At 33.1% G+C, this 21,047-nt stretch overlaps 3 protein-coding genes and 1 pseudogene across 5 annotated transcripts; 2 read left to right on the top strand and 2 right to left on the bottom strand.

Moving 5' to 3' along the window:
- Positions 1 to 615: 615 nt before the first annotated feature.
- On the bottom strand, positions 616 to 4,350 carry LOC114316266 (serine/threonine-protein kinase STY13-like). 3 transcript variants are annotated; one of them, XM_082922780.1, is made up of 7 exons: positions 4,167 to 4,350; positions 3,385 to 3,528; positions 2,849 to 2,981; positions 2,518 to 2,713; positions 1,936 to 2,060; positions 1,640 to 1,798; positions 616 to 1,255 (listed from the first exon to the last, which is right to left on the bottom strand). In XM_082922780.1, exons 2-7 carry the CDS (start codon positions 3,513 to 3,515, stop codon positions 953 to 955), a joined length of 1,047 nt encoding a protein of 348 aa, XP_082778906.1. In that variant the 5' UTR covers positions 3,516 to 3,528; positions 4,167 to 4,350; the 3' UTR covers positions 616 to 952. The 3 variants fall into 3 exon arrangements, with proteins under 3 accessions (XP_082778906.1, XP_082778904.1, XP_082778905.1); XM_082922778.1 differs by having other exon boundaries at positions 3,616 to 4,241; XM_082922779.1 differs by lacking the exon at positions 4,167 to 4,350 and adding an exon at positions 3,823 to 4,075.
- Positions 4,351 to 9,554: 5,204 nt separating this feature from the next.
- On the top strand, positions 9,555 to 11,123 carry LOC114316235 (chalcone isomerase-like protein 1; annotated as a pseudogene).
- A 1,082-nt stretch (positions 11,124 to 12,205) lies between these two features.
- On the top strand, positions 12,206 to 13,726 carry LOC114316312 (pentatricopeptide repeat-containing protein At2g01510, mitochondrial). The gene has a single exon (XM_028262979.2). It carries the CDS (start codon positions 12,206 to 12,208, stop codon positions 13,724 to 13,726), a length of 1,521 nt encoding a protein of 506 aa, XP_028118780.2.
- Positions 13,727 to 14,017: 291 nt separating this feature from the next.
- Positions 14,018 to 16,615, bottom strand: LOC114316267 (altered inheritance of mitochondria protein 32). The gene is made up of 5 exons (XM_028262929.2): positions 16,089 to 16,615; positions 15,896 to 15,981; positions 15,372 to 15,677; positions 15,175 to 15,258; positions 14,018 to 14,560 (listed from the first exon to the last, which is right to left on the bottom strand). The coding sequence occupies exons 1-5, from the start codon at positions 16,350 to 16,352 to the stop codon at positions 14,218 to 14,220; spliced, it is 1,083 nt and encodes a 360-aa protein (XP_028118730.2). The 5' UTR covers positions 16,353 to 16,615; the 3' UTR covers positions 14,018 to 14,217.
- Between the last annotated feature and the right edge of the window lie 4,432 nt (positions 16,616 to 21,047).

Raw genomic sequence — 21,047 nt, 5'->3', positions numbered from 1 at the left:
TTTGATTCGCAGGAAATATCAAGCTTCTATCGTGCCCAGAATCTACAATAGAACAAGATATTATACAGAATAATAAAAATTTTTCCAAATAAATAAGTCAATCAATTAAAATAATCTAACATTGAAAACCATTATTGAGTCATAAAATGTTTATAAAAAAAATATTGGAGTTTCACCACTAACCTTAACAAAAGAAAATTAAAACATCATAAAAACAAAAGGGAAAGAATATCTATTAAAAGGTACTTTTTTTTTTTCCCCGAAATTCCTTCCTCTCCACAACAGATTAACATATATTTATAGTGCAAAAATGACCCGGACCCCCTCCAATATGTGACCCCACAACCCCCTTGGCCTGTGATTCAAATTTTCATTTTTTTTTTTTCTTTTTTTCTTCTCCGCCTCCAATCACCAACCCCCACATGTGTGCGGGGTGGAAGGGTTGGTGATTGAGAGGGTCTCAATCACTTCTCTTTAAAGTGACTGCTGAGAATTGAGTTTGACTTTAATTTGCCATTCATCAATAATAATAATAATAAAAAGTTTATTAAAAACAATACATATAATATTAAAAAAAAGTTCCAAAACAAAAAGCATTTGCCAAATCCCACCTCATTTGAGCACAAATAGCATCTGATTTTCATTAGTCATTGAGATTATTACACTAAAATGGAGTGAATGCCTTTGGATGGACCTTGCTCCTACAACTATAATACATCACAACCACCCTAACTCCAAATCTCTAAGTCGGTCAGAACAGAAGAAAGTTAATATCAAATTTATTATTCAACTTTACAAATAACCATCAAATACAAGGCTTCCTATAGCAACTAAACATGTAAACTCAGCCAAATTCACATCTTTTCGTATGAAAATTTATGCGTTGTTTTGACGCTACTCTTCATCAAGCTTCATTTCACTCATGCAACTTTTAGTACCTCCGGAGGGGCAATCAGTAGCACTGGCCAAAGCAAAAGAAACCTCTTGGCTTGTTTTCCATTGGGGTTTCGCCCGAGTCATCTCTTACAGGCATCAACGTACTTGTACCAGGAGACTCCGGTGGCAAGATAGCATTCTCAGAAGCAAAAATCCTATGTGGGAGAATGGGCTCTGGTGGTGAAATCGAAGAGAGATAATTGAGAAGCATTTGTATTATTTGACTGAAGTTGGGCCGCGCATTTGGGTCCTCCTTCCAACATGAAGTCACAATTAGAGCTAGATCTCCCGGGAGGTCATCAGCACTGGGCCTCACATTCTGAAACAACAAAAGTACATAACTCAAATCATGCCTGAGCTGATGTTTAGAGCCCCAATAAAACAACCTCGTTGTCCAAACCAGTGTTACTAAAAAACATTAATACCCTAACAATTTACATTTAGTGCACATTTCGATATATCATACACTTTCATTCTGAAATAGTGAATTTTGCAATCCAAATACTCCTATCGTACTGGAGTGATCCACGTAACCACGTTCCAGGTAACATAGATCAAAACTTTGTAAAATTCTTTTGGACAAACATTGAGGAGTGAAATTTGTTCAATAGTGCATATTCAGTTGTCCCTATGTTCATCGTTCTTACCCAAAAGGAAAAATTGAAAATAAAAAAAAGGAAAGGAGACGGAAGAGAGTAATTACTTTGAAAGCAGCGGCATAGGCTGCCTGCAAATTTGACATGCCTTCAAAGGGTAACTTATTGTGTATGAGCTCCCACAATACAATTGCAAAACTATAGGCATCCACCTTGTGGTTATAATGCTTTTTCTCTCCATGCCTCAAAGTAACTGTGCTATAAAGCTGCAACCGAGTAGGAAAGTGGCCAAATATTGAAGTGTGAACCCTCAAACCTCTACAAAAGACAAATTAAAAAAAAAAAAAAAAAAAAGCGTAAAGAAAGAAAGAAAGAAAAAGATCTTCATCATTCAATACTGTACCTCAGGAGCCATCCACCGATAGGTTCCGGTTTCAGCAGTCATCATCTCTGTTAACGACTCTTCTCTGGCCAAACCAAAATCCGCTAGTTTAACAGTTTTGTGGTCCGCTGTCAAGAGCAAGTTTTCTGGGAAACAATATAATATAAAGAATCAGAAGCAAAAACAATTTGATCCGGGGACAGAATCCTTGTAAAATTGGTTTAAAAGCAAAACAATTTTATCCGGGGAAAAATTGGGCAACAAGAATCAAAATAAACGAGGCAACCCATTTAGTGATCCTTAATTCAATCCAACTGTACCAAAAGAAAGTCTCCATCACATTTTCTACAACCCTCTAATGCAAATCATCGTAAGGCATTCACAGTTCATCCTTATACATGTTTCCTCGTCTTATGTTCTAATTTTCCTTCTGATGCAGTTGCAATTGGGATATAAAATGAATAAACAAACAACAGAATCTCTACAATCAACTGTAGTTATTATGCCCATCACAGTATGAAGGCATCGAATACTCCCAACAAGGATAACAGTTCAAATTTATTAAATTGACAATCCCATGAAGAAGATGGATAAAACTAGTACCAGGCTTGAGGTCACGGTGTATGATTCCATGAGAATGTAAGCATTCCATTGCACGAGCAATATCAAGTGCAAACCCAATAGCTACACATTTATCCAAACACCTTGGCCGCATGTTCAGCAGGTACTTTCGCACTGTCCCACCTAGTAGAAGTTCAGTTACTATCACCATTACAGGTTCCTTACAAGCTCCAATGAACTGCAGACATAGTAGAACTCAAATCATTAGTCTTACAGATGTGTCATATTCAAATTGCCAACAAACATTCACTTCCTACACATAGTTTTGATTTTAATATAAAGAAATCTTTGATTCAATTTTAAAATAAAGAACCTTGACTAAATTCTTGTGCTGTACTCTAGATAGCATTGCAACCTCTCTTGCGAAGCGAGCTTCCTTCTTTGCAATCTCCTCTGGGGTGTCCCCTCTATTACCAATTTTAATGGCAACAATCTGGTTCTTATATCTGAAAGAAACCAATACACAAAAAAATGAGATCACAAACACCATAACCAATCTAACAAGTAATAGCTAATGACACTAACAAGTGTTCAATAGAGATTTTGATGAGAACTAAAGATGTTGCAAGTTTGAAAAAGTAGTTTCTCTTTAAGTCTGAGAGACAATAAGCAATTCTTCTTCTCAATCAATCAAGAATCCCTAGCAAAACAATTTGTACTACCAAAATGTCAGCTAACTTCTTTCTCCACTTTCTCTTTTTTATGAGAAATCGATGAATCTTGCAAGTGGCGAGACAAATAGAGAGAACAAAGTGCACAATGATAAAGATGGTAAGGACTAAAAGACTTGAACCCACATCAATAATGTGTATTATACTAACAGTAATGATCAGAATAAGATTGACTTACTTTCCCTCGTACACTTTGGCATGTGCACCCTCTCCAATCTTTGGTCCAACAAAAAGAAGCTTCGGATCAATCAACCACTTGGCATCCAAATTGAACTCTCCTACATAGTAGAACCCATTCCCAGATCCCATGTTCTGTCTCTCTCTGAAATTTATCAATGAAACACCGAACCCATATCAACAAAAGATAATAAGAGGCAAGTTCACAAATGAGTGTTAGAGAAAAACACACATGACAGAGCTCTATATAGAGAACACAAGCTCTGTTCTGCTTCCATGGCAGAGACCCATCCCCCGAAACACAGCCAGAGATCAAGAAATCTCAACTCATGCCCTCAGTCAATTGGGAGGCAAACAAATTAAAGCAGAAAAAGCTCTGCCCTGAAACAGAGGAAACACAAAACAATCAAGAAAGACTTCAATGGGAAATTGAAATTACAGAGAAAAACAACGACCCAGAGAGGGGTTTTTTAGGAGGTGAATTGGGTAGTGGGTGGAGTATAGAATCGTCTCTCCTTCCACCTATGGAACAATCAACTACTCTGTTTTTTAATCTTGATCTGCCAAGGTAAAAGCCATGAAGGAATTGAATTGAGTGTGTCAGAGAAACAATGAAGTCTTTTACTATATTCTAGAAGGAAGAGAGAGCGGAGGAGGAGAGACAAAAGAGGGTTTGAAATCTGAGGAAACTTGATGCCATGGATATGGACATATATAATATATATTTAAAAACTAAGGAGGGCTAAAATAAAATTATTTAAAACATGCACATGGAAAATGGACCTTCATCTTGGGGACAACGACTATGGAGGATGAAAGGACTCGCCTCTTTAATTTTTGTTTTGCTTTTTGCCCAACTTGGACGCTACAGTACTATCAATAATGTCTTTCTTGTTTTTCATTTTAATAATGATATATATTTTCCACTACAATTATTTTTTTTTTTTGAAAATGACTAACAACACACAAAGGAACAATTTTGTGAGCCTACACTTATATAAGAAGATTGTTTGGCTATTTGATGCAATTTGTTTGAGTTGGTTATAATTTTTTTTATTTGGATAATTAGTGTCTAACTATTTGGTATAATTTAGGAAATTAAGTCAAAATCCTTCAATTGAGTCATTTTTTCGTGAAAAAGACAACTCAATTTATTTTGTTTCATAAACCTCTTAAAGAAGAAGTGCATAATTGAGGAAGGATAGAATAAAACTTTTGGTTTTTTTTTAGACAATAGTAGGCCAAGTTTGGCATGTGCCTAAAAAGTCAAAAAGTTACTGACAAAATTAACTCAAACAATCATATTTTTTCCTCAATTTTTTAGTCTAAAAAGTCAAAAAATATACTTATTTAGAACATCTCAAATAACCCGTCATATATCTCATAGATTTGAAATTTGCAAGATTAGTTAGTTTGTAATTATCTGAGAAATCCTTATATGTTTGGAATTTGGTAGTGTCATAAAATTATTTTTGGAAGTCTCAAAATCTGTGGTCTTCCTCATTCATCAATCACCGAAAAAGAAACTCGCAAGTCATAATTGTCTAAGTTCGAAGAAATAGATAAGAAGAGAACGTAATTATTGTTTGTTTCTTCTAATGTACCTTAAACTAGGCTTGTATTAACATCATTGTTTATCAATTTAATAATTTTTCACTTTTATTTATTTTACAAGTTTAGAAATGTTGTGTATCTGTATTTTTCGTTCGTTCTTTTAATATGTACTCTATTTTTTGTAAAATAAAATTTTACTCTAGTTAACGACGATAAACTTTGATTGTTGATATGCTTAATGATAGTAAATTTTACTGTGAAACATAGCATAGATGGTATTTTTTTAAAAGAATTTTATTCTCAACTTAGATTTTGTTTGATAGATCTTGATGAGAGTATTCAAAAAAATATAAATTTTATTAAAAACTGACATTTAGATTAAAAGTTATATCATTTTAAAATTTAAAATATTAAATTAGTTACTAAGGATATTTTGGTAATAATGATATGTGCTGAACTTTTTAAAGAAAATTTTTGTACTTATCCTTAATGCATTAAAGTATTTTGAAAATTTTTTGACCAAATCTCCTTTTTTTAATTTATGTTTATGACTTATTATTATTAGGCCGAATTAACTTAAATAAATTGATTATCTAAAAGTTAAGAGAGCGAGTAGTTTTGAATTTTTGTTTATTAAAATTACACCAAAGAGGCTTATCTCTGGTTCTATTATTGATTTTGGTACAAGCAAAATAACTATTTATAGAATAAAATTATTGGGAGTCATAAATTTGACCTAGTTGAAGGTTTGGTAATTTAATTCATTATCTATTTTAAAGAATTAAATTTTTGGTTTTTGTTTTTATTTTTTGAATTTGGTTAAGGATAACCTTAATTAAGAATACTTCTTAACAAGTGTACAATAATTATATATTTTATAAAAATATATATCATAAAAAAATATATTAATTAATGTACTAACATTCAAAAAAATATTTTAAAAAAATGTACTATATTAATTTTAAAATTTATTAATCAATAAACTTAGTTAAATGATTTCACAAGCCTTGACTACTCTTTCTTCATCATCATTTTTATTTGAAAAAAATTAATAAATAGTAAAATTATTTGAAAATTAACAGATTATTATCAAACATGTGCATGATAAAAATAAACTTTATTGATTTACCATTACTTTTCTTATTCCTTATCTATTTGATATTTTCATTAGATAAAGAAATTTTACTCATCAAAATCAGTGATGTGTGAGAAAATGTTTACAATATTTTTTTGACATTTGATGATTTCAGAGTGCGAAAATGTCAATGATGGTAACAGTGTTGTTATTAGATTATTAGGTAAATTGTATTTATCTTTTCAGATTTGTAAAACATATAATAAATTTTGTAATTTTAACATAATTATATAATTTTTTTAAAATTTTAATTTACATAATATGTAAGTCTATTTTGATACATTATATTTTAGTTAAAAAATAAAAAAAATTACTACAAAAATATCATTACTTTCTTTATTTTTTTACATATCTTTTCATAAAAATTAAAATGTCACTCTAAAAAAGTTAATTCTCAAAACAATCATTAGTCTCATTTTCATTAATAATTTGTTAGTTATATAATATTACAACAATGATAGGTGACTCGAAAAATTATGATTCGAATGGCTCGAAACACCCAAAACGACGTCATTTTGAGTATAAAACGCCGTTGTTTTAACACATTTGAATCATTTAAATCACAAAAATTCAGATCACCAAATGTTTCCATAATATTATCATCTTTATTTATTTATTTTTTTTTTATGTTGAAATGCAAATTTGGCCTTGTTTAACCTTGTATTTTCATATTATTTACATTAATTTCAATCTCTATAATTTTATTAAAAAAATTAATATAATTATATTAAATTTTTAAATTTTAAATTTCAATATAATTTACACTTCTTTATTTCATATCTATGTATTGTTTGACAAATACAAACAAGGTAATCACTTCAGGTCTTGTCTTCTAGAGCAAATGGTTGTTTGGCATGTGTTATTTTAAATTTTAAATTTCAATATAATTTACACTTCTTTATTTCATATCTATTTATTGTTTGACAAATACAAACCAGGTAATCACTTCAGGTCTTGTCTTCTAGAGCACAGGGTTGTTTGGCATGTGTTATTTTAACACATCTTTTTATTTTTTTATTTTATTTAGTCACATCATTTTTTATTTAAATTATATCATTTCTTTATTATATTGTATATCTTTTTATAAAAAATTTAAAAATATACTTATTTAAATCATTTTAAACAATCATTAATACATGTGATTTGTACAACGTCATGAACAACAAACACAAGAGAATTGAAGGGCAAAAAAACAAACAACTAATTTGATATGTAAAAGGAAAGACCTCACATTGGGTTGTTGAGGGAGATGAATAATAAAAAAAGAATCTAAGGCCAAGAAGCAAATTCAACGCAGCTGCTGCAATGGAGCTTTCCTAAAGCGTGTCGGTGTGTATTTTTATTCTTATCGTCATATAGAATTACAATTTTATTCGCCTCATTTTATTATTATTATTAACATTGAAAATCAATTCATTGTCTTTGTATTTTACATGATTTTTTGCAAAAATTTAAAAAATTATTAAAAAAGATAATTCTCAAATGAGCCCTTAAAAGCAGTGGACCATCGGGGGGAGGGGGGGGGCTTATGTTCATCTGTGTACTGTTAAGGTGGTTCACAAATTTAAATTATTTATCAAACACGACTTCAACTTGAAAATTACCGCTGGGGTGGCGGTGGGGTGCAAAGGTGCCTTCCTTCCACACAGTTAAGTAGGGCTTAACTCTTGGGGCATGACTAGGGCCTATTTTCAAATGGTGAGGCTGATTACGTTATACTTCGATCGTGACTCTGCCTCTTGTATTGGGGGTTGGTGTATTCTTTTCTTACTCTAGTGGTAGGTCCCTTCCTTTGAATTAGATTAAATCTGGTCAACGATTGGTTACGCCGATGCCAGGACCACGTATATTATAATGCCTTCATGGAGCATCCTTTTTTCATGTTCAAAAAAAAAAAAACTTGGACATTATATTTTTGAAACTTATTTTAATAAATTAATTCAAGGTATGTTTTGAAAACATGTCTTTATTAAGTTTATAAAAATAAATAAATAAATAAAAAGAAAGAAAGAATTTTGGTTAAAAAAAATAATAATGATAAATAAAACAAAACAAACAAATTTTGTGCCCCCAAACAACATAAAAGTCATCCACAAAAGTTAAAAAAGATATGCATATCTATTAACAATATAAAAGTAGTGAGTTTTGCTTTTTTGTATTTTCCCTTTTGACTATATGGAGAAAGGAAGTATGAAAGTAGTGGGTGGCTTGGCCTTCCAGTATTGACCCCCCCTTCTTCTTCTTCCTCTTTCAAAGTGTCCCAACTAATCCAGCTCATGTTGGTTACAAATTGGTGATCAGACTGTCCTACTTCCACCTTCCATATAGCTATTCTAGTAATCTAAATCTAGTTTCAAAACCCTAAAAACAAGTTCTAAATTGTAAATCATATGTGAAAAATCAAAATAATAGTATCAATATAAGAAGGGGAGAGAGTATGACTGTAAACGAGCTAAGTCGTGCTGAAGAGTAAATTGTTCAAGTCTAGCTTAGTTGGATTTTGAACATACAATTGGCAATGACCCAAAAACAAAAACATACAATTGGCTAATTAACCCTATTTAAATATTAAAAAAAAGTTAATGTGAGTTCATATTTATTTTTCACACTTAAAATAAATTTGAATTACACATTGATTTACTTGTATATTTTACAAAGCACACCACTTTCTAAGTTTCTATATCCTTTTTATCTTCATCCGCTTTCTCAAGATTTCTTCTTGCATTCATTAGCAATCAATTATTTATGAAGTCTGAAAATCAACCGCATAAAACATATGTAAAGCAATCTAAGTGAACTATATTTTTTATGATTGATTCACCCTCCCATATGTATGACTCAAATTATTTAATGTTATTGATTTTGGGTCCATAGACTTCAGATAATCATTCTTAAACCTCACCACTAACAGAAACTACTCAAAACAGTCCTAAATGGACAGAATCAAATGAGCATTGTTAAGCTATCAATAGATCAGAGGATTACATGGAGGGAGGTTGGTTCGAGGGACGTGAGAATTCCACATTTTTGTGGATGAACTGCAAAAACATTCATGGAGACTCATCACCCTTTTAACTTGCCCTATCTAATGCTCATATCGAGGTGTAGCTAGGCCTAAGAGATCGATGCTCTACCCTCCCCTTGCAACTACAAGGTTTTAAATATCAGCTGATACATATCGTATTGGGATTTTGAACTTTCAGTACTAATATTTACATATATCAGCTCATACTGTTTTATATTGGTTGATAATGATACGTATTCCAATCTTGTTCTTCTGTCCCAAATTTTATCTCTAATAGAAAAAAGAGTGTTCGAGACTAATGGGATTGAAGATCCTGAGCATACAACTATATATATCTTCATCATCAATGCCAATTTAATGCAATCCCATCTTCACTCACCTGCAATCTCCCCATATAAACACACCATAGTATATAGTATAGCCAACCAAAACAAACAACATCAATACTCTATAAAGAATGGCAACCACCGCGGAGGAGGTTATTGCCAACACAGACATGGTTGAGATAGAGCCCAAAACTGGTGTTGCCTTAAAGCCACAGACACCTCAAGATGAGAAAGCCAATAGTACTACTATGCCTAAGATTGCCAATAGTGAGACAGAATGAGGCAGTTCAAAAAGACTGGCCAAAGGATGAGACAAAGAAAGAGGAGGTGCCTGTTGAGACTGAACCCAAGACCGGGGTCACTTTTTCGGTTAAGCTGGATGATGGGAAGCAGTTGAATACTGTTGGTTTGAGGAAAAAGAGCATGCTTGGCATGGGCATCAAAATCTATGGCTTTGGTATGTACTCACTCTGTCAAATGCTCAGTTTATACTCATATATACTTCTTGATCTATAACTACAAAACCTCACAAATTAAAAAAAGAAAAGACTAGGTTAGCTCATACCGATGTAAGTGTAAAGTGTATTTAACTTAATGATGAATAAAAAATGCCTTGGGTTGACCAGTCCAGAAATAAAATGATACTAAGAGTCTGGTTGGATGGATGTGAGCTATTCTCCTTGAGTGATTAATGCCAAATCCATAAATACAAATGGAACTTAAGTATCATGCCACAGCTTAAAAAAAAAGTTAGTTACTTGTAACATTTTTCAGTTGCAGGGATATATGCAGATAATGAGAAACTGAGAGATCTTCTGAGGTCAAAAATTGGAAAAGCATGGGCAAAACCTACCAAGGAAATGTATCAACTGGTAATTGACAGTGATGTGGGAATGTTGGTGAGATTGGTAATTGTGTTTTCTGGCCTTACTATGAGCATGGTAAGAAAGAACTTCGATGAAGGTCTTGGAGCATCTATCAAAAAGCTCACTGGTAGAAAAAACGACGAGCTCACAAAGAAGTAAGTTGGTTATTTGAAATCACCATAACTGCATATTTCTATTTAGCTACTAATTGAACACTTTTTAACTTAAAAGATTTGACTGTTGTTTGTTTTAACGAAGGATTATGGGTGAAGCATCAGATGACATAAAGCTGACATCCGGTTCTGTAATTGAGATTTCTCGGCTTCCAGGATACATTCTTCAAACAAAAGGTGAGGATACAAAGGGAACAGCCGCCTTTTTTGGTTGTGTTTTCGATTTCTGTATTCAGTTTCCAAATAACTTGTTTGGTGAATTGTTTCCAAAAACTGGTTTCAAAATTCTTTTTGAGGAAATCTCAAAAAAAAATTTTACATTGTGGTGAGTGCAGTGATGGGTGAGGAGGTGAGCAAGGTTGAAAGTGTATCTGGGAGATGACCCTTTTGATAAGGAAGCAAAAGAGAAATTTGGACTGTCCTTGCTTTCTCTCTTCTAAACATTGAACTTTTGGCAGTTTCTAGGTTGTAAGGAATAAGGCCCAAATCGTCTTCTTTTTTTTCTCTCTTTTTTTTCCATTTTTTTTTTTAATAATGAAATTAAGGCCCAAACCTACTTTGTAGTGGCTGAACATTTTCTCAATAAAAGGATGATAATGAGAAAGTGATTGGTTTCCTTTACTAATCGAATTATAATCCTAAGGTCCTGAGGTTGATTCTTGTTTTCCTGTTGTGAAAACCTACACAGGTTGAGAACAAAAGCAGTGCAAATAGTAGTAGTACCTTAACCATCAATGTAACGATCCTGATTTTTGTAAATCATTATTTATTTATTTATTATTATTATTACTTTATTTATTTTTGACTTTATTAATTGTGTGGATATATGAGAATTTAATGTGGGGGAGGTGATGGATGGTTTGGTTGGCTTTTGTTACTTTTTTTTTATCCCTTGTATTTTCTTTTTAGTATTGAAATTTACATAAACCGGATTGGGACGAGAACATTTAGATTTTATTTCATCCCAAGATTTGGATGATGAAATATTGATTGGAGTTTAGTTCTAATTTAATATTTAATTGTTCAAATTTTAAAGCGTGACAATCAAATGCGCAACAAATTATCGAAGTAGTCTTGTGTCACCAAGCGCCTCAACATGCTCATGCAACCTAATCTGAAAGGATAACAATGAAGTATCTTCAAAACTCGGATATAAACAAGAAACTAACTACAGAATTTTTTATGAACAAAGGTGTAATAGAATGAAGACAAACCAAGATAATAATTAGTGAATTTACCAAGCATATTTTCCAAATGTGACCAACCCAAACCAAGACAAGTTGTGTTTGAGGATAACTTGGTGTGCATTCTTCAAACAAATTCAGTAACACAAAACAAAACCATGAAGTGTGAATACAGAGAGAGAATTAGATAAAGGAAATGGATAAAAGCCCGGAAAATCTAAAATGGAAAAAAGGAAAAATCATTGGAAATTCGTCAACTAGGTACCTGCACTTTATAATGTAGCTCAGAAGCATTTTTCACAAGGTTTCTAGATGTTTTCATTCAGTTTTTTTGGTTTTATTTTCCCAAAACAACTTGTTTTGGCAAACTGGTTTCGAAAGATTTTTTCGACAACAACCCACTTCGAGTTTTCGAAAACTTTGTTTTGCACGAAAATGAAACCAAGGTTGTTTTCAAATATTTCTTCGTTTTAGTTTATGAGAACAAAAAATAAAAATAAAAACACAACCAAACAAACAAGGATGTTCAATCAATGGAAATTAAGGGAATTGTTCAACTATGTGTGAAGTGATTGCAGTTATGCCAAAGGTCATCATCAAAAACCTCATGCTAAAAGGTCAGAAGAAGATCACACCCATCACTGAGATTGCTTCATATGTCTCATCCATCCTCCAAATATGCTCCAGCAGCCTTAGTTCTCTCAAGAAAGTTCATGCAAAGATCATTGCTTTAGGGCTCCAAAACGACTCTAATGTATCAACTGAGTTGCTCACTTCATACATTTCATTCAATAGCATAGACATAGCAACTCTTCTATTCAAAGCTCTACCCAACCCAAATAGTTACCTATGGAATATCATGATAAGGGCATACGCTTCTGATCGCCATTTTCGAGGATCATTAGAGCTTTATTGCTTGATGATAGAGAAGGGTTTGAGATCAGACAAGCTTGCTTTCCCTTTCGTGCTTAAATCATGTGCAGGACTATCGGATTTGTTTGCTGGGAGAGTAATTCACAATCACTCTTTGTGTGGTGGGTGTAACAACGATCTCTACATCGATGCTGCTTTGGTTGATATGTATTCAAAATGCGGTGATGTTGAATCTGCCCGCCAAGTGTTTGATAAAATGTCTCTGAGAGATTTGGTTTCTTGGACTTCAATGATATCTGGGTATGCTCACAATGGCTGTAACAGTGAGACATTGGAGTTCTTTGATATGATGTGTGATTCAGGTGTGAAGCCCAATAGAGTAGGCATATTGAGTGTTCTTCTAGCTTGTGGAAATCTAGGAGCTTTGAGAAAAGGGGAATTGTTTCATAATTATGTAATCAAAACCGGGTTTGGATCCGATATCTCTGTTGCGACCGCTGTCATGGATATGTATGCAAAGTGTGGGAGTTTGGGTTTGGCACATACCTTGTTTGATCAAACAACAGGGAAAGATGTTGTTTGTTGGAGTGCAATGATGGCAAGTTATGGAATCCATGGAGATGGGAAGAATGCAATCAATCTTTTCCACCAGATGGTTAAAGAAGGGGTGAGGCCGAACCACGTGACGTTCACTTGCGTTCTCTCGTCTTGCAGCCATTCAGGATTACTAGAAGAAGGCAAGAAGTATTTTCAATTGATGAGAGAAGAGTTTGGGGTTGTACCGAAGCTAAGCAACTATTCGTGTATGGTGGATCTTCTTGGCCATGCAGGACAACTTTCTGAAGCAGAACAGCTCATAGAAACCATGCCAGTCGAACCTGATGTGAGTATATGGGGGTCTTTGCTTGGTTCATGCCGTATTCACGGCAATATAGGTTTAGCTGAGAAAATTACAGACCAAATTTTCCAGTTGAACCCATTTCATGCTGCCTATCATGTTCTGCTTTCTAACATCTATGCTGCTAAATCTCGATGGATTGATGTCGAGAAGGTGAGGAAGATGATGACTAGAAGAGGAACCAAAAAGGTCCAAGGATTTAGTTTCATAGAGTATAATAACCTGGTCCATAGATTTGGATCCGGAGACAAGTCACATCCTCAATCAGAGAAGATTATTCTCTGCTTAAGGAGTTGGCTGCGCAAATGAAACGCTTGGGATATGTCCCCATGACGGATTGTGTGCTTCATGACATTGAAGGCGAAGCATGAGAGGAAGCACTTTCTTACCACAGTGAGAGGCTGGCCATTGCATTTGGCCTCATCAACACCAGTGCTGGGACTACTCTCCGAATCACAAAGAATCTAAGAATTTGTGGAGACTGTCACAATGCCATAAAGTTCATTTCAAAAATTGTGAATCGCGTAATCATTGTAAGGGACATGCATCGATTTCACCATTTTGACAATGGTATTTGTTCTTGCGGGGATTACTGGTAAATAAATAAGAAAAAATTGTTTCTGATTGCTAATAGTGGTAATTCATCTTAACAGTGGTAACATGAACATATATATAGCTATCACTTTCGTTCTAAAGAACTGCATGGTACAGAGGATTATTCAAACATATCTCGTGACCTCTCTACCAAAAACGAGGGCACAGACATGCCAACAAAATGGAACAAGATTACAGAGCATCTTTCACCCGGACCTTCTATAGAAGCTATAAGCCACAGCAATAGTTGCCACTGCTCCAAAGACAGCAACCGCAGCAAGAACATCACTTTCCTCCCACTTTCCCATCCAGCTTGAGAGTTTGCCCAGCCCCTTCTTTTCTTGCACTTCTGTGATTTCTTTAATCTCCGAACTTCCATCTCTGCAGCATGAAAACCCATTAGCACCCTGACAACAGCTTGCCACATCTTCCTTCTTGTCTTGACTGATATCTCCATGGGGCTTCTCGCTTTTCTCCATAACCTTTCCATTTGGAATCTTCTGTTTGTTCACTTTTTCAGCTTGTTCAACAGGTACACCCATTTGGCCCCTGCAGTTCAATGTGGTTAACTGTATGCTCCAATGTTTTTTTGAATATTGATGCAGGAGTGAAAAGACATCCCATCCATTAACAAGTGCAAAGAAGAGACAAATATGCTTCTAATCAAGACAAATTAGACTAGCAAACTAAAAACAGGTGTACAATCTAAAAGGTGATCATATACCTCGTGCAACATCCATGGAGAACTTGCAGGGCAACTTATGTACATGCTTTCAACATGATGGTTATGTCTCGACATTCAAATGAGAGCCACACGCAAACTACCAGAATAGAATGAGAGGATCTACTTGAATCAAATTGAATCATATTAGACCAAGCTTGAAACTAGATTTGACAACTAAAGATACCACATCCAGATGTACAAATGATTCATAAATAAGTCCAAAAGAAATACTGTAGAAATGATTCATCCCACAGCAAATAAAAGTTGCAATCCCTAACTGCACATCCCATGAAATTTATCACTAAGATGTTTGATCATGTGCCATATGGTTCGTTCAGTATCTTCTGGAACTTTGTTAATTAATGGTCAGAATAGCAACATATCATTCCAACAAGCATTTCACTGAAAAAAGAAAGAAAGAACTCTCAAAAGCACAAACCTCCAAAGATTCTCTATGATCTCTCCCTTTCCAATATGCTTTTCAAGCAAATCAGCCACATCATTTGGGGTAACATAACCATACCTACATAACAATAACAAGAACAATTTGTTAACACCATAATAATATCCAATTGCATCAAATATATGTGAGACTTCAAGAACCAAGAAAAAGATAGCAATCAAATTTGAACTGACCAGTGACCAGCAATGTTACCCTCTTGATCTGTGCTGAAAATTATCAAGTTCCCAGCATATTTGTGACCACCAACATGCGAACAAGCACTCACAAACACCTGATCCTTCAATCCCCTCAGTTCAATCTCCTCGTTAAATTTCTCAATGAGAGCTGGTCCACAAACACCACACCTTTGATCTCTGCTAGCATGGGCACACACAAATACATGAGAACCAATCAACCGCTCCTCCAATCCAGAAGCCCAAGGTTTTCCATTCACAAGCACGTCCTCAACAAAATTATCAACATCTGAGTCCTTCAAACCCCTTCAATCAATGAAATAAACGCAATCACAGACTCAACAAACAAAATAATTAGGAAATCGAAGCCCTAACCCCTCAAATTTTGGTCAAATTTGGCACATCTGAGACTCCTTAACAATAAATAATTCAGCAAGAAAAAACCAAAACTAAATATTCTAAGAAATTTCACGACCTACATGGAAAATTGCAATTGAAACCCTAACCTATCCTCTTTAATTTACCTGTATTTGATCATTTCAGGGAAAATCAACACATCTCCATCGGAAAACTCAGTCCCGTCGCGTCCCTCGCATATCGTCAAACGAGTCTAGCACATGAAATCACCAAGCCAAAGCTCATCAGATCAAAACCTACTTGAACAACTCTCTGTGATTTGAACTGAACTATGAAAATTCATCGGTTGAAGAGACTAACCTTGACATTGAGGTCGTTCTTGCGAGCTTTGAGAGCTCCAGAGAGGAGCTTGGGAAGAGGATCAGAATCGGAGTCCTCAACACGAGGAGGCCAAGAGTCGTGATTCTCGTAGCAGAGGAAGACGTGGCGGTCGTAGGGATCGACCGTGCCGGTGAGGTTGTTCTGGTACATTTCCGGCCGCTGGAACCCAAACTTAATGTCGTCGTCGTAGGCGGAGGCGGTGGCGGCAGCATCGGAAGAGAAGTTCTCCACAGCTCCGGCCATGGAAGAAAACAACTAGGGTTTGAAGAGAGAGAGAGAGAGAGAGAGAGAGAGAGAGAGACGGGTTGATGGAGAATTGAAGAAGGTGCTGCTGAGAGATGAGATGGGATGTATCTCAGTCCCTCGTGGGTGGTGCTCACCGCGCATTGGGCCTGCCTTTTATGAGAAGTTATTGGTTCGTTTTGGCCCATCGCTGGTAACGCCCAACGTTGTTCTAATTGTTGAAAGAGTTAATGAAAACGTAAGTGTTACCTATAAGAGTTTCCGAATTTTATGTTAGATAATTGAAATATATAAAGAAATTATTGGCATTATAAATAAATAATTTATTATTATAAATAATGTTATATATATCAATTAATGTATTAATTAATATATCAATTGATGATATAGCATAATTTAAGAAAATTTTAAAATTTGTAATGTGATTAATGAGTAAGGTCAACAATAATGTCATAACTAGTGTTGATACACTAATTAGTACACTAATTGATGCATGTAGCATCATTGTATTATTATTATTGATAAATTGATGGACACGTGGCACTCTCTTACCCATTTAGAGGTTATGAGAAGTTATGAATCATTAAACACATGTGAAAAGATGATGCAGAATGTGGAGAATCATAGAACATAAATTGGAGGTTAAAAGAAGTTATAGAGACATAAAAATGAAGTGGAAGGTCATGGAATGTGAAGTGTAGAAAATGAAAGAATGTGATAGTTATTATGTAATTTTTTTCTACAAATGTTTGTTTATAAATAGTCATTCATGGCTATAATGTAAATGGATTTAGAACTCAAATTAAAGACAACTGATTTATATTTTTCTTATCATTTATATTTTATGCGCTTATTTTTTTTTTTGCACTTTATTTTATGTACTTTATTTTCGAAGCATAGGAGTAGAAGTAGATTAATTGTTGATTTGATTATTCACTCTATTAATCATATTATTTAATTTTGATGATATCTAAAATATTATTTGTAAAAATTTAAATTTTTTAATATACATATTATTTGACACAAAATATTATCTGTTTAAAATATATATATTTGTTAAATATTATTCAAATAAAAATATTTTTGAAAACTCTACTATTCACTTTTTGACAAAATTAAAATTGATTAATTATAATATTTTGACAAAATTGATTGATTGGTTGTATTATCTTAACAAACGTAATATTGATGAGTTGTCTTCTTTTGACAAAAGTGATATATCCAAATGGAGTAGTAGGTTATGTTTAGTTGAAAATCTCTACAAAAATTTAAAAATGGTATATATGATTAGATCTATTATAAATATTACTTAAACAGATTTTACTATATATACAAATATTTGATTAGAATATTATATAGAATGCATATAATATAAATAGAATACATCACGTGAGCGATTAAGCTTTTTGCACTATATTGATTATATCATATCACACTACACTACACTATATTGATTATATCACATTACAATAAAATAAAAAGAAAAAGATGGAGCTATATATATATATATATATATATTATAATAAAACAAGATGGAGCAAATCATTTGCGTGTTTGAAAGTTGTGAACTTTGTATTAAAGTGTCTACAAAAACGGTGGCTCCATATTTGAAAAAACAAAAAAGGAAAAGAAAAAATTAATCTTACTTTTATCTTTTTAATTATTAACATTTGTTGACTATTTAAAATCAAGGAGCGTGCATATGTAAGGCATGACGTCAGCAATGAGCGTCCTACTTCCAACGAGTATATTTTTTAGTATAAATAGAAGTGTTGTGTGTGGAGAAAAATCAAGAACTTAAAGAGAAAATTTTCTGTGTATTCCAAAATTTTTGAGTATATTGTATTCTGCTCTTTCACTTTCAGATCTAAGTGTAACATTTGTTCTTATACTTTCATATCTACTCTTTGTGAGATAATTATTGTAAAAGAAGGTTTAAGTACCATTTATTTTTATTCATTATTGTAAGAGTTTTTTGTAAGAGTAAGACATTTATTGTTGAGTGAGGCTCAATAGATAAGAGTAAATCCTGTACAAAATCCACAAGCTTGGTGAAGAATTGGTGGTGTATTAATTTATTTTGATGGTAAAAAAATTCTCAATGAGGTTCCTTGGAGAGTGGACGTAGGCCTGGCGTGCCGAACCACTATAAATCTTTGTGTTTGATTTTCTCTCCCTATCTCTCTTATTTTTCATATTGATAATTATTATTCTTTTTTTTTTTTTTTGTATTCTGAATATTGTGTTTATAAATTTTAATATTGTAAATTTTTTTAAATAACCCAATTCACCCCCCTCTTGGGTTGCCTACCTGGGATAACAATTGGTATCAGAGTCTAAACTCTAGTTTGTGTGACTTAACCGTCTTAGAGTAAATCATGGCAACCCCTAATTATTTCTTACCTGAGGGGCAAGCGTCCAATAAGCCACCACTATTTAGCGGCACAAATTTTAGCTATTGAAAAACTAGAATGGCCATACATGTTCAATCTAATGATTATGAATGCTGGAAAATTATTTGCAATGGTCCAAAAATTCCTACCAAAATCGTAGATGGACTTAGGGTACCCAAACCTGAAGATGAGTGGAATTAATCAAATACTAGAATGACCTAAATTAATGTCAAAGCTACGAACATGTTGTACTGCGCCTTAGATGCCAACAAGTTTAACAGAATTTCCACATCTAAAGCCGCAAAAGAAATTTTGGATAAACTTATAGTGACTCATGAGGGAATGGAACAAGTTAAAGAATCTAGAGTCAGTTTGCTAGTCCATAATTATTAACTCTTTAAAATGAAACCTGATGAAACTATTCCTCAAATGTTTATTTGCTTTACTGATATTATTAATGGTTTAACTTCTCTTGGAAAAATATATACTAATGCTGAAATTGTAAGAAAAGTGCTTAGGTCATTGCCAAAAAGTTGGGAGACAAAAGTCATTGCCATTACCGAAGCCAAGGATTTATCAAAGCTAAGTCTAGATGAGTTAATAGAATCTCTCTTAACTCATGAGCTCATAATGTAAGAAGGAAAAGAAGAGGAGAACTACAACAAGAAAAAATGAATAGTCTTCAAATCCACCTCGAAACATCAAGATAATTCGGATGATGATGAGGAAATGACATTTATTACTAGGAAGTTCAAAAGGTTTGTGAAAAAGAAACAAGGTGTGCGAAAATTTTTTAGAAAAGATTTTAATAATAGGGATTTTCAAAATGGAGAAAATCACAAAAAAAATGAAGTTACCTGCTACGAATGCAACAAATCTGGACACTATAAATCAAAATGTCCGGAACTTAAGAAACAGTTCAACAAGGACAAAAAGAAAGCCATGATTGCAGCATGGGGAGAAGATAGTGATGAAAGCGACTCAGAAACCGAAGTTTGCAAAAATGAAGTTGCTAACCTATGCTTAATGGCACTTGGAAACGAAGATGAGGCAAATGATGAATCTTTTACGTTTAATGAATTACAATCAACTTTTGATAAATTACATGTTGAATTTATGAAGCTCAGGTTGAAAAGTAACTATCAAAAGAAAGTGATTTCAAGTTTGTCAAAAGAAAATGAATCCTTAATTTCCAGAATAAATAATTTAGAAAATGAAACCATGAAAATGAAAAAGGAAAATGATATTTTAACTCGAAAAGAGTCTTCAATTTTTGAAAAAAAAAAAAAAACATTAGTTATATTGCAAGAAGAAAATGAGTCTTTAAAAAAAAGCAAATTATTTTGAAAGAAAATATCGAAGACTTGAAAAATACTCTTTACAAATTCACTCAAGGTAGAGAGACTTTAGATAAAATTCTTAAAAATCAAAATCGTACTTTTGGTAAAGCCGGAATTGGATATAAACCTTTTTCAAAAGTAAAAGCTGTCAAAAATGATTTTGTATATGCATCTTCTAATCACTCTCATCTCACATGTCATTTTTGTGGTACAAAATGTCATATTTCACCTTCATGTCCTATTAAAAGAAATTATTTTGCTAAAATAAAAAAGATGTGGATTCCTAAGGAAATTTCAAAAATGTCAAATTCTAACTTTTATGGACCCAAGAAAATATGGGTACCAATAGAAAAATCAAATTTTTGTAGATATGTTTCAAGACAAAATCTAGGAACGATAGATGGTATCTCGACAGTGCATGTTCAAGGCACATGACCAGAAATAAAGTTATGTTCGCTACACTTCAATCAAATGATGGCAGATATGTGACCTTCGGCGACAATAGCAAGCGTAAAATCATAGGTGTAGGTAGTATCGGTAAAAATCATTCTCCTATTATTGAAAATGTTTTATTTGTTGAAGGTTTAAAACATAACTTGCTTAGCATTAATCAATTATGTGATAAAGGATATAGAGTTATTTTTGAGAAAACTCATTGCACTATTGAGAACACTCTAGAAAACAAAACTTTATTTGTAGGTCATAGATATGAGAATGTAAATGTGTTTGATTTATATGATTTGTCTTCTCATTTTAATATTAAATGTTTATCTGTTATAAATGATAATGGTTGGCTTTGGCATAGAAGATTAGGACATGCTCATTTTGATTTAATTTCCAAACTTTCAAAAAATAAGTTAGTCATTGGCTTACCAAAAATTATTTTTGAAAAAGACAAACTTTGTGATGCATGTCATTTTGGAAAACAAACTAGAATTTCTTTTAAACCTAAAAATATCATT

Source organism: Camellia sinensis, chromosome 4 (genome assembly GCF_055761805.1).
Source record: "Camellia sinensis isolate YWXY chromosome 4, ASM5576180v1, whole genome shotgun sequence".
Classification (NCBI taxonomy): Eukaryota; Viridiplantae; Streptophyta; class Magnoliopsida; order Ericales; family Theaceae; genus Camellia; species Camellia sinensis.
The sequence above is the reverse complement of the archived record's forward strand: the minus strand, read 5'-3'. Positions and strand labels throughout refer to the sequence as shown.

Bases quoted from the DNA above. Each gene is read 5' to 3' on its own strand.
- LOC114316266 (XM_082922780.1), bottom strand. From the start codon at position 3,515: ATGGGATCTGGGAATGGGTTCTACTATGTAGGAGAGTTCAATTTGGAT. The intron at 2,061-2,517 runs GTACTAGTTTTA...ATTGTTTCCCAG, and splicing joins ACACCGTGACCTCAAGCCTG to AAAACTTGCTCTTGACAGCG. The intron at 1,256-1,639 runs GTAATTACTCTC...TTGTTGTTTCAG, and splicing joins CCTATGCCGCTGCTTTCAAA to AATGTGAGGCCCAGTGCTGA.
- LOC114316312 (XM_028262979.2), top strand. From the start codon at position 12,206: ATGTGTGAAGTGATTGCAGTTATGCCAAAGGTCATCATCAAAAACCTC.
- LOC114316267 (XM_028262929.2), bottom strand. From the start codon at position 16,352: ATGGCCGGAGCTGTGGAGAACTTCTCTTCCGATGCTGCCGCCACCGCC. The intron at 15,678-15,895 runs GTAAATTAAAGA...CATTGATTGAAG, and splicing joins CCTGAAATGATCAAATACAG to GGGTTTGAAGGACTCAGATG. The intron at 14,561-15,174 runs GTTTGTGCTTTT...ATTGAACTGCAG, and splicing joins ATCATAGAGAATCTTTGGAG to GGGCCAAATGGGTGTACCTG.